This window comes from Balaenoptera borealis, assembly GCF_965194805.1.
Source record: "Balaenoptera borealis genome assembly, chromosome: 15".
NCBI lineage: Eukaryota > Metazoa > Chordata > Mammalia > Artiodactyla > Balaenopteridae > Balaenoptera > Balaenoptera borealis.
In genome coordinates this window covers 12,900,743-12,917,537 of record NC_138871.1, presented here as the reverse complement: position 1 = coordinate 12,917,537, position 16,795 = coordinate 12,900,743, and the positions used below count along the sequence as shown (strand labels likewise).

General features: G+C 39.9%; 1 protein-coding gene across 5 annotated transcripts in view; it reads right to left on the bottom strand.

Moving 5' to 3' along the window:
• Positions 1–16,795, bottom strand: part of EIF2AK3 (eukaryotic translation initiation factor 2 alpha kinase 3) — a 74,106-nt gene that overhangs the window by 31,512 nt on the left and 25,799 nt on the right. For 2 of the 5 annotated variants that reach the window (XM_082357821.1, XM_082357822.1), the window contains exons 3-5: positions 4,067–4,261; positions 1,852–1,985; positions 128–362 (exon numbers count right to left, since the gene is read on the bottom strand). In XM_082357821.1, coding sequence (XP_082213947.1) covers positions 128–362; positions 1,852–1,985; positions 4,067–4,261 — 564 coding nt within the window. The other 3 variants (XM_082357823.1, XM_082357825.1, XM_082357824.1) reach the window with 3 other exon arrangements.

Genomic DNA, 16,795 nt, shown 5'->3' with positions numbered 1-16,795 from the left:
ACAAATTTCTTAGAGCACAGAGAACAAGTTGAAAATCCAAAATGGCAGTCACTTCCTTCTACCCAACATGTTTGGTCAAACTGAGAAGGAAAGAAACATATTATAAATTCTCAGTGGTTCTAGGTACCTGGTATTCCCACTCCAGATGTCCTCCTTTCTTACTAAAGGCCATAACTTTCCAATCAGCAACGGAGACCTTTATCACTGTGTCCATCACGGCAGCTTCCTGTTCTTCCACGTCTGAAATAATTTTAGACTGTTCTTTGTTTCCACTGGGCTTTAAGGTGCTTTCAATAAATCCGGCTCTAGTTTCCATGTCTGGAATATACCGAAGTTCAAAGTGGCCAACACTGAAATTCCACCTTAAATTTACAAAGGTGTGTTTTAGAAATTTACATTTAAATAAAGGGACCAAATAATTAAGAACTCTTCTAGAGTGAAGAAGCAAACACTAAAATTTGGTGATGAGAAAAGGAACAACTCAACACTATCTTCTGGAAAGGAGCATGCTGCTGATTTATGCCACAAGAGGGCGTAACTTGGTCCTGACCCTTTAGAAACAGTGGTTCTGAGAGTTGTGACCTGACAACAGCTACAGGACAGATTTTTCTCCTGAAATTAACAAATGTTCACATTTCCAAATCAGGGTAATTTTCTCAAAACACATCAAAGTCATCCTAAAATAAGGTAGCTTGCAGTCTGCCTTACTTCTTAATTAAAGCCTGACACATTTCGTTCAAGTGCAGAGAAATTACCATATCCCAGTAACCAATGCAAAAGGCAAGACGAAAGCTACTGATTTTATATTTTTATGAAAATACAGCCTCAAATCTCTTATCTGTTGACACTATAATGGTCTTGACACTAAGATATAAAATGGCCCTAAAATTCCGACATCTGTTAAAAGATAGATACTTAAGGAATATGGGTCTTAGATGCCAGACTCTTCCCATTCTGATAACTCAAATTCTGTTAAGTTGAACATCTGCTCCTATGGTAGCTGAGCACCCAGCAAGCACTCAAACACTTAAGGAAACAAAATCCTATCAGGATAAAGAAGGTCGGGTTGCCAGCAGATGCAAAGCTCTACAGTCCAGGGAATGTAGAAAAAATACATTCTTCACTGAATTTGAGAAAAGTTTTCAGGAAAGGAAACTGAATTATACTGCATCAGATTAGACAACATCTGAAAGTCTGGTTCACTTTCAAAGGATAAAGATGGGATCTCAAATTCTTTTTACTGCGCAGCAATTTAAAATTTAAATATTAGGTTTTGAAAAGTCAAGCATGTGATTTACCACCAGCATATCTAATTCAATCACATTACTTTAAATGTAAAAATTTACATTATTTGAAAAAGGAAACAAAACAGTATTTGACCACATAAATTATACTTTAACACTTTAAGAAAATACACTAAAATATTATTTTATAATGGAGGCGGTAGTCAGACAAACCATGAAACTACCTACTAGAGAGAACTGCAGGGTCAAACAGACCCAAGTGAAACAAAGCACATCAGCTTTGTCTTAAGAGTTTTCTGCATTCAGAGAACTTTGATCAGTGAGATTGCTATGAAAAATATCATTAACCTAAGACTAAGCTAATATATAGTCACTGTATGGGACTCCTCTTTGTTACCATATCCTGAAGCACATGGTGAGAAGTTCAGTTCAGGATCTGTTAATAATCATGAAGCTGTTTTAAATTTAGGGGCTTCATTTCTCTTAAAAGAGTAGTATGCTTTTGGGGAAACAAAATAGTTCAGAAAATCTCCACAAAGAAAAAGCTGATGAATTCTGGTCTTGTTGTACTTCTAAACATCAACAGCAACATTATCTGAATACACACTTCTCACTGCCACTACGAGGGCCGACGGCTCTAACGGTTTTCTGGGTGCGCTGCAGAAGCAGGATATCTTCTTCTTGTTCCATTTCATCATTATCCCACTGGCGACAACCCAAAGCTGAACAGATGTACCTCACCTGAAAAAACAGATGTAAAATTAGTAAAGAGAACAAGTTACAGGAGATCAGAGACAGTAAAAGACTCAACAGTTTTATAAAAAGTGAAAGGAAAGTGAGGAAATGTGTAAAAAGTAGCCAAGCATTAAGAAGCAACAGCTAAAAAAAAAAAAAAAAAAAAGAAGCAACAGCTAGGGGGCTTCCCTGGTGGCTCAGTGGTTAAGAATCCACCTGCCAATGCAGGGGACACGGGTTCGAGCCCTGGTCCGGGAAGATCCCACTTGCCGCAGAGCAACTAAGCCCATGTGCCACAACTACTGAGCCTGTGCTCTAGAGCCCGCGATCCACAACTACTGAGCCTGCGTGCTGCAACTACTGAAGCCCACGTGCCTAGAGCCCGTGCTCCACAACAAGAGAAGCCACCACAATGAGAAGCCCGTGCACTGCAACAAAGAGCAGCCCCCGCTCACAGCAACCAGAGGAAGCCTGTGCGCAGCAACAAAGACCCAACGCAGCCAAAAATACATAAATAAAATAAAAAATGCACAGTTTCTGTAAAAAAAAAAAAAAAAAAGGAAGCAACAGCTATACTGTATAGCACAGGGAACACCACTCAATACTCTGTAATGGCCTATGTGGGAAAAGAATCTAAAAAAGAGTGGATGGATATATGTGTATGTATAACTGATTCACTTTGCTGTACACCTGAAACTAACAAAACATTGTAAATCAACTGTACCGTAATGAAATTTTTTAAAATAAATAAATAAATAACCTGAAAAAAAAAAAGCAACAGCTAGATTACCACCAACTCCTAAAATGAAATATTTTGAACCATAAAAGTACAAATGAATATTTATTTCGGGGAATGAGTCTTACTTTGAGCATTTCCATGGAAGAAATGGATAACTAGTTGTGATCTTTTAGTAATAATATCATTAATAAAATTCTAGGTGAATTAAAAACACCTCAGAATTTCCATAAGGCGGAAATATTTAGTTTTAAAAAATCTGAACCTTTTCTAACAGCTGCAGTATTTTCAAGTACTTCCTTCAAAACTTCACTCAAAGGAAAAGGAAGATCCTTTGGATGATGTGACCAAAATCCTCACAGAAAGAAGCATACCTGCTAGAATACCAGAATTTTGGAGCAGCACATCAAATCAGAGAACCAGGTGACGGGGTTCAATCCCATTGTTTAACAGATGAGAATACTGAAGGAAACCAAGGATCACAAGGCCGCCTCAATACAATACACATGCAGGTGGCTGGAGAGGGCAGAGAAGCTTGCAAAGGGCCTATGGGCCTAACACTCAGACAAGGGATCCTTAAAGTTTGAAAAACTTGAGGGTCAAAGATCTTTTTTCTATTCTTCCTTATTTTCGTCTTAAGTCTATATACAAATATTCAAGTATCAACGTATTAAGGGGTTAAAGAGATTTTCACCTTTGCAAAAAGCATGGTTTTAATTAGTTACCCCCCATAATGGAGTTATAAGACCCAATCTTAGAAGCAGATCATCACCTAAGAGCTAATAATGGAGAAAGTTTAGGTCATTAACAGTATGTCTTTTTCTTCACACAGATCTAAGTCAAATCTGACCTTGGAAGTTTCTGAACCTTTGAAAGTCTTGGTTTTCTCATCTGTAAAATGAGTACAAACTTGCCTCTTGGATCCTCTTATGATAGGCTCAAACTAGATAAATAAGTAGTAGCAATTATTCTTATCATCAGGATTATTATTATTCTTTGGAGGGTTCCTCATCTATCCAAATGAAAATTGTAAAATGTAACCATTAGAAATATTGTGATGATTTCAAAATAAGGCATGAAAAATGCACCTGACATACAGTAGACCACAGTTATTCATTCTCTTCCCCCTGCTATTCCTGGCTCTGCTGTTCATTCTGTTATCTTGGATAAATTTAGTTTCTCTTAATAGTATTCCCCCTTTCCACTTCACAGTTCTTTTATCAAAAGAAATGATATCCTCAGGGGGAAATTATTACAGAGCTCAACCAGTAATAGTATAGTTTAAGAAATTATCTCTTCTATTCCCATTGATTCTGATTTCTCCCCAAACAAACTGAACATTTTTACTCACCTTTCCACTATATGCACTGAGTCCATATGTAGTGAGAGACTTTCCTCCAACCAAGACAACATCATCTCCAAATTTATAAGAAGATTCAAGAAGTGATTCAACTGTAAACGGAACTGTTTCCATGCTCTCACGGTCCCGGTCCCACTGGAAGAGGTCTCCATCCAGGGAAGGAATGATCATCTTATTCCCAAATACCTAAAATAAAAAGCTAACTTTTAAAAGGATTTTATGAATGGATAAAGAAGATGTGAGTCATATAAACAACAGAATACTACTCAGCCATAAAAAAGAATGAAATACTACCATACTAGAGATTATCATACTAAGAAAAGTAAGACAGAAAGAGAAAGACTAATATCATATACTATCACTTGTATGTGGAATCGAAAACACGACCCAAATGAACTTATCTGCGAAACAGAAACAGACTCACAGACATAGAGAATAGACTTGTGGTTGCCAAGGGGGAGAGTGGGTGGGGAGGAATGGTTTGGGAGTTTGGGATTAGCAAATGCAAACTAGTATACATAGGATGGATAAACAACAAGGTCCCACTGTATAGCCCAGGGAACTATATTCAATATCCTGTGATAAACCACAGTGGAAGAGAATATGAAAAAGAATATATATATGTATAACTGAATCAATTTGCTGTACAGTAGAAATGAACACAACACTGTAAATCGACTATACTTCAATAAAATAAATCTTAAAAAATAAATTAATAAAAGGATCTGAACTGCAAGGTAGGAACTAAGAGCCGTAGTCTCTGACCTGAGGTACTCAGGCCTCCTGAGCAGCACATGAAACTGCACAGTTCATCCACCAAAAGCAACTTAAAAGAACCACCCATCTCTCCTGGGACCCACAGGCACCCTCCAGTCTGGTTTTCCTCAAACTCTGTTTGCCACGAGCCAAGCGTGTTCCGTAACAATAAGGGAATTACTAAGGAGAGTTCTGTGACCAAGTGAGTTCAAGAAGAGGTTACTGTGGGAGTTCTTATAGTGATTACTATGTTAACGTAATAATACGATTTTCTAGTAAAGGGACAGTTTAATGCAGCACTTTCCAAGTCTATTTTATCCAGGCCAATTACCATCGTAGGTTCAGATCCAAGGAACACAGGTTGATTTACGCAGCAGCCCGTTCTTTCTTTTATTCACTTTCTCAGATCTGCTATGAGCCAGAAGCCTGGTAACCAAGCTTACTGATTTCATGCTCTTGGTTGCCCTTCCTTCTTCTATCAATGTTAACTGAGGGCCTACTACATGCTAGGGACTATTCTGTGGCTTAGGATACACCAGGGAGCAAAACAAATTAAAAAAAACAAAACAAAACAAAACCCTGCCATTTGTGGAGCTCAAACTCTGGTATCGGGAAATAAACAAGGTAATAAATAATTACAGAGTGGGGCTTCCCTGGTGGCGCAGTGGTTGAGAATCTGCCTGCCAATGCAGGGGACACGGGTTCGAGCCCTGGTCTGGGAAGATCCCACATGCCACGGAGCAACTAGGCCCGTGAGCCACAATTACTGAGCCTGCGCGTCTGGAGCCTGTGCTCCGCAACAAGGGAGGCCGCGATAGTGAGAGGCCCGCGCACCGCAATGAAGAGTGGCCCCCACTTGCCGCAACTAGAGAAAGCCCTCGCACAGAAACGAAGACCCAACACAGCCATAAAACAAAACAAAACAAAACAAAAACAAAAAAAAACTGACTCAGTAGAGTCTTTGTAAATTTAAAAAAAAAAAATAATAATTACAGAGTATGTTAGGTGTTAAATGCCATAGTGAAAAAAATAGAACAAGATAAAGGGGGAATGGATAAATGTGTGCATGGGAGGGGACAGGACTTGTCAGTAACGGTTAAGTTCAGGGTAGGCCCCATTGAGAAAGTAATATTTGAGCAAAATCTAAACACAAGCGTTACCCCTGCTGATACCTGTGGAACAGCCTTTGCAAAGGCCTTAAGGGGGAAGTGCATTGTGATGAGGAAAGGGAACAGGTTGTAGAGGCAAGGACGGAGGTGGGGAGAGCAAGCAGAAGGCCGGAGATGATAATGGTGGTGCTGGTGCTGGGCTACAGTGGAGCTGCTGCCTGCGGTTAGATCTGGGATATAACTGGAAGGTAAAGCCAACAGGACTTCATGGTGGATTCCCTGTATGGAATGAGCGGAAGAAAAGCGCTCAGGATGACGCTAAAGATTTTGGCCAAGGAAATCTTGTTTCTTGAGAAAGAGTTAAATTAGTACATGACTTTGTGACACGGGCCTTCTGGCATTTCAAAATAGACACAACTCGGGAATTCCCTAGTGATGCAGTGGTTAGGACTCGGCGCTGTCACTGTGGTGGCCCGGCTTCAATCCCTGGTCGAGGAACTAAGATACCGCAAGCCACACAGCGCGCCAAAAAAAAAACAAAACAGACACAACTTGACTTATTTCAGCTAATGACACGATTATTTTCCTGATCGTCAAGGCTCAAAAATCTGGAAAAAGAGACTATGAAAGAAGCATGAGTTTAAAACCCTCCAGACAAATGTCGATTTTTTTTTTTTTTTAAATACAGAGCCCATCAGTGTTTTTTTTGTTTTTTTTTTAATTTTACACTTTATTTATTTATTTATTTATTTAGGCTGTGTTGGGTCTTCGTTTCTGTGAGAGGGCTTTCTCTAGTTGTGGCAAGCGGGGGCCACTCTTCATCGCGGTGCGCGGGCCTCTCACTATCGCGGTCTCTCTTGTTGCGGAGCACAGACTCCAGACGCGCAGGCTCAGCAGTTGTGGCTCACGGGCCCAGCTGCTCCGCGGCATGTGGGATCTTCCCAGACCAGGGCTCGAACCCGTGTCCCCTGCATTAGCAGGCAGACTCTCAACCACTGCGCCACCAGGGAAGCCCTCGATTTGTTTTTTAAACAAAATTTCTCTATGGACTTCTTTGTTCCTTAAGCAGCAGAATTCCTTTCTTTAAAGGGATACTTACAGGGATATTTTAAAGAGATCCTTTTCAGTCACAAAGAGTTCTCCGTCGATGCTCAGCTAATATATTCTTCCCCCCCTCACCCACCCCAGCTTTGCCCCACACCCCTGGGGTTCTAGAAAACAGGCTGAAAAACACGACTCTAATCCACTTCTTTCCTTCATTTTGTAGTTCAAATCCTCGTATCTCCTGCCTGAACTATTATTACAGCCTCCTTACAGTTCTTAACTGGGAATTTCCTCAATCTAACCTCTGCATATCTTCTAGATTAATCCCTGAATCAGAGTTAGGCTTGTTATGACACTATTCAAAAATCCTCAACAACTCTCCCTTATCTTCTTACTAAAGACCCCAAATCCTAACTCTGACATACATTCAAAGTCCTCTAAACGTGACCTCAAACAACCTTTTCCTTGTTGTCTTTCACTTTTCCCCACATGGGTGGAAATCAGGTGTCATTACTTAAGCAGGATATTTAATGTTTTTACTGCTATTGTTCAGTTATGTCATTGTCAATGTCATTTCTTCTCCCTGGAACACCCTCCTGTAGCAACCCTGCCCACTGAAACCCCATCTGGCCTTCAAGCTAGCATCACTTATGTTTTTGCCGTGAAATCCAAGAAAATTTTAGCAGCGTAAGTTCACTGACAAAAGTCTTAATACTGCACTTTTTGCTGTAACTGTAAACTAAGACACCATTACAGTCTCAAAAATTGTTTATTGTACCTCTAACAAATATTTATCAGGTATACTAACATGTATACATTTATGTTTATTCAGTGGCTGTAACAGTAATGCACTCAAACCTGGTGCCCAGATTTTGTTATCTAATTCCATTCCCCACCGAAAGAACAAAGGCTCCTGAGAGAAACGGCTGACTCCAGGGCTGGGGCAGGGTAGGTTCAAGATGAGCCTTTAACATCTTATTAGTCTAGAAAGTAAAGATATGGACAAAAAAAGACGGAAACGTGTCACTGACCACATCTGGAATTTAAGCACCAGAATGATTAAGTACTGAATTATAAAACATTGAAAAATAAAATAAGGAATTTATGCATCCGCACTGATAACGAATAGATAAAATAAACAACATATGGGGGAGAAGAGAGGGCTTTTACTGCAATGAAATGCCAAGTGTCTACTGGTAAATATGAAGGGAGGACTGGAGTTGGAAAAATTAGCATCTTGCAGACATCACAGTAAAGACTGCATCAGGCAAAAATCAGCCATGGTGTTAAATCTAGGTGAAAATTTTGATGAGGAGCAGGATATTTGCACGGTCTTAAAGTATCTTCCCACAGACTGGTTATTAGTTACAAAAAGCTAAAAAAAAAACAAAACGGAAACAGTCATTATATAGTGGAGAATTCAGACAATGCCTTGACTGGATGATCAAATGAGTGACAGACATGATACCCTGAGAGAGGATGCAATATCAGCCATGCAGCATTCTGAGCCCAGCATACACAGCCTGGATCTAATCACCAGGAAACATCAGACAAGCACAAAATGAGGAAAGTTCTATTATTTTTTTTTTTTTTTTTTTAATTTATTTATTTATGGCTGTGTTGGGTCTTCATTTCTGTGCGAGGGCTCTCTCTAGTTGTGGCAAGCGGGGGCCACTCTTCATCGCGATGCGCTGGCCTCTCACTGTCGCGGCCTCTCTTGTTGTGGAGCACAGGCTCCAGACGCGCAGGCTCAGTAGTTGTGGCTCACGGGCCCAGTTGCTCTGTGGCATGTGGGATCTTCCCAGACCAGGGCTCGAACCTGTGTCCCCTGCATTGGCAGGCAGATTCTCAACCACTGCGCCACCAGGGAAGCCCTATTATTTTTAAATATCAGTAAAAGATCAGAGAGACTATATTCTTCAAAAATGTCAACGTCCATATATACACTACCAAATGTAAAATAGATAGCTAGTGGGAAGCAGCCGCATAGCACAGGGAGATCAGCTCAGTGCTTTGTGACCACCTAGAGGGGTGGGATAGGGAGGGTGGGAGGGAGGCTCAAGAGGGAGGGGATATGGGGATATATATATACATATAGCTGATTCACTTTGTTATACAGCAGAAACTAGCACAGCATTGTTAGTTTCTAAAGCAATTATACTCCAATAAAGATGTTAAAAAAAAATGTCAGTGTCATACAAGATAAAGTCTGTGGGGAAAAAAATCCAGATTAAAAGAGGCTAATGTAACAAGTAAATGTATTACCTGACCCTAGACTAGATGCTGTACTGGGAGTGGAGAATGCTATAAAAGACATTATTTAGGTCAACTGATGAAACTGGAATATGGACGGTAAAGTGTCAATATAAATTTATGAAGTTGATAACTGTACTGTGATTATGTAAGAGAATAGAGAAATTTCCTATTTCTATTAGGAAATGCACACTGAAGCATTTAGGAGTAAAGGGCTACAATGGATAATTATCTTTGGATGTTTCAAGAAAAAAAGAGTACGTATGGGGGTTTGGGAGATAAGAGAGAGAGAGACACAACTCAAATGATAAAGCAAACACGTTTTGAGCTGATAAATCTGGGTATATAAGGGTTGGGTTTTTTTCATATCAAAAAGTGTGCAACTTTTTGTAGTGTGAAATTATTTCCAAATAAGAGGTTAAAAAGAAAAGAAAGATACTCAAGAGCCTTGAAGGGGCTCTGCAATTAAACTCGGAAGGCTAGACCATTAAACTGAAGGCTCATCATAATTCTGGATATTTAAAGATCTCCAACTACTACTTTTATTAAAAAAACATTTGATTTTTAGTAAGCTCTCAAATGACATCAGTATGTATGTATACCATACATACATATGTATACCACCTCATATTATCTTAGAATTTTAACATTACTATTTTATTCTTTGCTATCTTATATTTCTTGATAATAACAAACAAAAGACTATATTTTCAAAAATTAAAACTTTTTATTTTTATCTTTTGTAGAATGTCCAACTTGAGGTTGTCATTAAGAACAGATTTAGGTCATAGTTTATATACCCTACAGTGACAGTATTGCAGTACTTAGCCAATGTGATCTCCCATTTTAAGTTACATATCAGTTAGAAAATCAAGTGTTTACTGTTCTCTACCGTCCATATTATGTTAGGTAGTCTCTATTCCATTTACTAGAACAATAAATTCAAATTGTGATAAAATTAAAAAATAGGTATTGTCTGGTAATGTCAACAGTAGTACTGGTTGAGTACAAATAGGGAGAGCAGGTGTGCGTCGCTACAAGAAAGAGGAAGAGCGGTTAGTGGGTCTCTAGTAAACAAATACCATTTATTTTTACTTGTTTCCTTTTCCATTAAACAACTTCTTTTCCCCTAAAGAAGTAGCAGGTCCTTAGGGAACACAATGGCTTCTAAGTGCAACCGTCCCCAATCCCCCCAACACAAAAACAAACCAGAAAATCCATCAAACAGATAGGAGCTAAAATTCATCATTGCTTCCAAATGTAAAAGAAAGCAAACTTATCTGCAATTAAAAATATGGCTTAAACAACCAAGAAGATTTCACGTGATTGACCATGTTGAGAAAAACGGCCTTATTTTAAAAGAAGAGTGCAAAACCCAAAACAAAAAAGCATTATGATTCAATACCCAATCATGTCATATTCCTGGACTCTGATTTTAAAGTTCACTTTTAAATAGCTGCTCTTCACTAACTGGCTGCTTATGACTCATACCCACGGCTGCTAACCTCTGCACCAATCGTTGTGAAGTCTTTCAGGCTGCATCTGTGAAAGCAGATGGTGTGTTTTCCTTGAGAGCCACAAGAAGAGATATATGCCTGCAGTTCAGGTAGAGAGATGACATCACCCCTCAGAAGAGCATTACCTCACCCTCCCAGCATAGGAATGAGTCACCCGTAGAGTCAACTGCAAATCTCTTGGTATAAAAAAATGTAGGTTATGGTGATGCATTTTCACATTCCACTGATTTGTCTCTGGAAGCAGCTATTTGTCCTGATTTGCTGCTCTGCATTTCAAATTAATTATGTGACTTGCTTCCCACTTCAGTCATTTTAAAAATACAAATGCTTGCTATTTGGGGTTTTTTCCTCTATTTGTCTTTTCCTGTTAATAATTGCAAAATAAAAGGTTTGTCACATCAGCTGGCAAACTCGGTACCTAAGATCCAATCAAGGTCTTTAACCACGCAATCACAAAGCAGTTTAGTAAAGTAATTCAATTACCATTTCTGAACAAACTCCAACTGGCATAATGAACACCAGTGGCACATGTAATCAAGGACTCTATTTGAAATCAGAATGTGAGATAAGAACTCTATTTTCAAGTGGCAGAAGGAACTTCAACTGAGAAAATAAAGAAAGTACTACTACTAAAATGAATATAACCAGTAATAAAAACAAAAATTCTTCTAATATGCAAAAATATTTTTTCATTCAGTTCTTCCTTCTTTTTCTATGCAACCACCTCCCCACCCACCCATCCCCAACCTCCCACCATCAACACATACACTTTAGGGGGTATATTCAACTTTATTTTAACTTAATACGAAAGTTTTGAAACATAAAATGTAAAGAGATGAATATAATAAACCCCTATGTATCTGTCACCCAGTTTCAACAATCATCGACATTTTGCGACTCTCCACCCATCCACTACATATATTTGTTAATGAGAGTATTTTAAAGTCAGTCACAGGCATCATGTCATTTCACCTATACATACTTCAGTATTCATTGCTGAGAAGTAACTACCATGCCAATGTTACGTCTAACAGAATTAAGAGTAATTCCTTAAAATCATCTAATATTCAAATTTCCCTGATATTGCAAGACATACTATATAATTGGTTTGCTTCAACAAGGAATTTAAACTCCACGTATTATATTTGATTCTTTTTTTCCCCTATAAGGGCCCCTTTCGCTCCTTTTTCCATGCATTGATTTACTTGAGAAACCAGATTATTCACCCTACAGAATGTCCCACAGTTTGGATTTTGCATGTCACTTAACTTGTTCCTTTATTCCCGGTATTTCCTAGAAAAGTGTAATTAGAACTGGAGCTTTGATCTGATGCAGGTTTGATTTTTTTGGACAAGACTACTTCACAGGTGGTGCTATATACTTCCTATTGTAACAGAGGTCAGCAAACGACAGCTCACGGGCCAAATCTGACCCAGTGCGTGTTTCTGTAAGCAAAGTTTTATTGGAACACAGGTATGCTTATTCATTTCTGTATTGTCTATGACTGCTTTCCCACTACAACTACAGAGACCGTATGGCCCGCAAAGCCCAAGATATTTACTATCTAGCCCTTTACAGAAAAAGGTTGCCAACCCCTGAGTTGTCGTATTTGTTACTATTAATCAGTGGATTCAAGGGGGTCAGGCTGATCCCTCCATTTTAAAGTGTCCCACCAACTTTTCACCATTTTAGTATCAATTGATGATCTACTACTTCAATAAAATAATGACTTCTAATTCTATCATTCTTTCCACATTTATTAGCTAGAATTTTTCTATAAAGAAGAACTTTCCTCATTTGGCTTTGGAAGCTGGATTTGTATACACTAGCGTTTTCTCAAGTAGTGACTCACATTAAACACTTTCAAATCCACAAAGTTGTATCCAGTGTGTACCCTAACCAAGAGAGAGGGAAAAGGATCACACTGGCCCTGACAGTTATAAAAGCCAAGTCCCAAGTACAAGCTAAGCAGCAGTAAGAGTTAAAAGGGAGGAAGGGGGAAGAAACAGGGTGAAAAAGCATGTGGAAAGATGCAGATTCATGAGACAGAGATAAGGAAAAATGGACACAGACTATCTGGGAAAAGGATGGAAAAAAACCAACTACTCTAGAGTCTTCATGAAAGGGACACCCTTTCTCCGTCCTACCTCAGGAACTCCAAGCATCTCTGGTATAATACAACAAATGATGCTTCCAATGATGACCTCAAGGAATTAGTTAAAAGATAAAAGTCACCAAGATTGGGAAGATGTAAAATACATGAAAAACAGTTCACTGAAAGTGTTACATTGTTGACTTTTTTTGGTACCTGGAAATCCCCTTTGCCCAGAACAATTACTTTCCTTGCCATGCTAGCTGTTTTGGAAACCGAGGTAGGGCGAGGCAACAGCAGGCATCCAACTTATGAAATGGAAACGTGTCCACGGGGAGGTGACCGCGGCTCATCCAGCCCCATCCCTGGATCCCTGACTCCACCAGCCACTCACTAATGTGACCTTGGACAAAAACTAACACCCTACTCTTTTACAAAATTCCTCAAATTAACTTACTGCACTGGATCCTCAAAAGCACTCTCCACAGCTTTTTGAAAAGGTATGTCTCTGGTCCCTAAACTACTAATGAATGTTTCTACCACTCTGGGGATCCACAGGCCTCCTGCTTTCCTCACTCCTTCCCCTGTCCCCCTCAATCCTTCCAGAGTCAAAACAGAAAGGGTTTTTAACATTTTCTTTTGCTGTAAGACTTTCAATGAGACTTTGATGAATCACAGGGTTCTCTGAATGAGGCATCTGCATTGTTAAGTATCTATATTTAGAAAATATTTATAAAGAATTCACACCAACTAACCATTGGGGAAATGTGGAAGAAAGCAGGAAAATCCCTAAAATCCTACTAAAGCCAATCTCTCCTTGAAACCCTTTCTTCTCTCTGACTCATCACTCTCTACCTGAATTTTAAAATGTTAGGGAGGGACGTCCCTGGTGGCGCAGTGGTCAAGAATCCGCCTGCCAATGCAGGAGACATGGGTTCGAGCCCTGGTCCGGGAAGATCCCACATGCCGCGGAGCAACTAAGCCCGTGCGCCACAACTACTGAAGCCTGTGCTCTGCGACAAGAGAAGCCACCGCAATGAGAAGCCCGCGCACCGCAACGAAGAGGAGCCCCCGCTCACCACAACTAGAGAAAGCCCGCGCGGCAGTCAAGAACCAACGCAGCCATAAATAAATAAATAGACAGATAGATAGATAGATAAATAAATAAATATCCCTCTAAAAATTTTTTTTTAAATGTTAGGGATTCTGAAAGTTTGGTTGGAGGTCATCTTCTCACCCTACTCTCCTTCCCGGTGATTGCTCCTCTCAGTTCCCAGGACACTAACACTTCTAACTTTTCTCTTCAGTCCAGACTTTTCCTCTGAGAGCACCAGACCCACATATGCACAGGCTTTCTTAACATCTCTGCTTGGAGTGCACTCAAGGTCACTCGGCACTCACCGCATCTAAACAAATTCATGTTCTCCCTCTCTACACCTGTTCCTTTTCTTTTTTTCTTTTTTTTAAAGGGGCCGGGGAGCAGTCTCGGAGGACACTTTTATTTATTTATATTTTTTTGGCCGCACCAGCGGCTTGTGGGATCGTAGTTCCCTGACCAGGGATTGAACCCGGGCCCTCGGGTTCTCTTCAATCCGTCACTTTACTTCACTCACTTCCTCGGTCACCTTATCATCCCCATCTGTACTAGACTGGCCTCTTAACTAGTCTCCCCGCTTCTGCTCTTCTTCCTCTCCCAGTCCATTCTCTACGGTCAGTAGAGACTGCCTATATATGTCGTCAGTAGTCAGTAGAGTACAGGAGAGACTGATTTCAGTAGGATTTCAGGGATTCACCTGCTTTCTTCCAGACTGATCATTCCTGCTGCAAGGCCTTGATGCCAGCTGTTTCCTCTCCCAGAGCAGTCCTTCCCAGCCTCTCTACCCATTTCTTGCAGCTCTTTCTCCTCATAGGATCTCAGCCGTAATAAACATAATTTCTTCTGAGAAGCCTTCTCTGACTTCCCAGCTTGGGAGGTCAGGTATCCTTGCTAAGTCTCTCTTAGTTCTACCCGTCCTTGTGACAGTTACCACAACTCAATCATGATACTGACACTATAATCATTTCGTATCTGGCTCCCCATCTGGCCCCACATAGTGTCATGTAAGTTCCATGATGGCAAGGATGTCATCTGTCCTGGGCATTGCCGTACCCCAGCGCACAGCCCTGCAGGATCCCCTGCCCCCTTAAAGACCAGTTCAGTTTTGGATGTGTTAAGTTCAAGTACCTTTGAGTCTCCCACTAGGGTTAAGAAGCAGTTAAGGGCTTCCCTGGTGACGCAGTGCTTGAGAATCTGCCTGCCAATGCGGGGGACACGGGTTCGAGCCCTGGTCTGGGAAGATCCCACATGCCGCGGAGCAACTGGGCCCGTGAGCCACAACTGCTGAGCCTGCGCGTCTGGAGCCTGTGCTCCGCAACAAGAGAGGCCACGATAGTGAGAGGCCCACGCACCGCGATGAAGAGTGGCCCCCGCTCGCCACAACTAGAGAAAGCCCTCGCACAGAAACGAAGACGCAACACAGCCGTAAGTAAATAAATAAATTTAAAAACTAAGTTTAGAAAAGAAGCAGTTAAGTGCTCACAATGTGCTGAACGCCATGCTAAGTCTGCTCTCCATATGAGGTCTTTGAGTGATTATTCCTGATAAAGCACATTAAGAATCATTAGAACAGAAAATGCAAACACATCGGTAAGTATTGAGGTTATTTCAAAAGGCATGAAATATTGGAAAGGGGGCAAGAAATAAGCACAAGGATCTAGGGTTGAGTCTCTGCTTTACTACATCAGACAAACCTCTGAACCATTTTGAGCCCCAATTTTCTCATCTGGAAAATGGGGGTTAATAAGAGTATTTTATAAGGCTATGTTAAGGAATAAATAAGAATGGATTTGATGTCACTTTGCAAACTATAAAGTGCTAGTCAAGCAATACTTGTTAAGTAGATGTAATGATCCAGGGCTGCTATTTTGAACCTCTAAGGTAATCGTGTGTGAGTGCATATATACATATACTTGTTAAAGAAAAAAGTTAAAAACGAAAATACAAACTCTTAATCTGACTATCTATAAATTCATCATGAGCCTTCTTTTAGTCTCCATAAGGAAACTTCAGAAATGACTATGGTTCGTTAACACTACACTTCACATATTGCAAAAAAGCTTTTAGAATTCAAATAGTCGCTCCAAAAGTAAATTCAGGGAGAGAGCAGAAAGCTTAATTATGCCATGTCAATAACAGTTGGCCCTTGAATGTGCATTTGCACTGCATGAATCCACTTACAAGTGAATTTTTGTCACTAAATACATACTCCAGTACTCCACGATCCATGGTTGAATTTGCGAACATGGAACCGTGGATACAGAGGCCCACGGAGAAGTTATGTAGGATCTTCCACTGCATGAAGGGTTGGCACCCCTATCCCCAACGTTGTCCGAGAGCCAACTGTATCTCTTTCCCAATCCTGAATTCACAACACCCATCTAAAAACAAAGTCTTAAAACTATATAAAGATGAGTTCGATATAAGAATTAAATACATCAAACTGTGACCAGTCTTTGACTCGCCAGAAATCTCTATCAGCCCTAAAATTCTCCTTTGAATATAGAGGTTCTGAAGGTTCATAAAGTACTTTATTGACCAAAAAGATAAACAATATTAAAGAGAAGTTAACAGGCATACTTTTGTATATTTTAATTCTTCAAAAATGTTACACTATATATCGAACACAAAATGGTAACTCTTAATAAACTAAAGTGAGCAACTGACCAGACTACTAGTTGACAAAATTGACTATTTGTGACTTTATGAGAGAAAAAAAAAAAAAAAAGCTGTTCCAACATTGTTGTGTTGAGGAAACAATTTTTTAAACATTTCCCTAAATTTCAAGGAAAACATTGAAATTACCATAACGGGGAAAGTAAAGGAAGCTTATCTGCTGAAAGTAAAATGTTC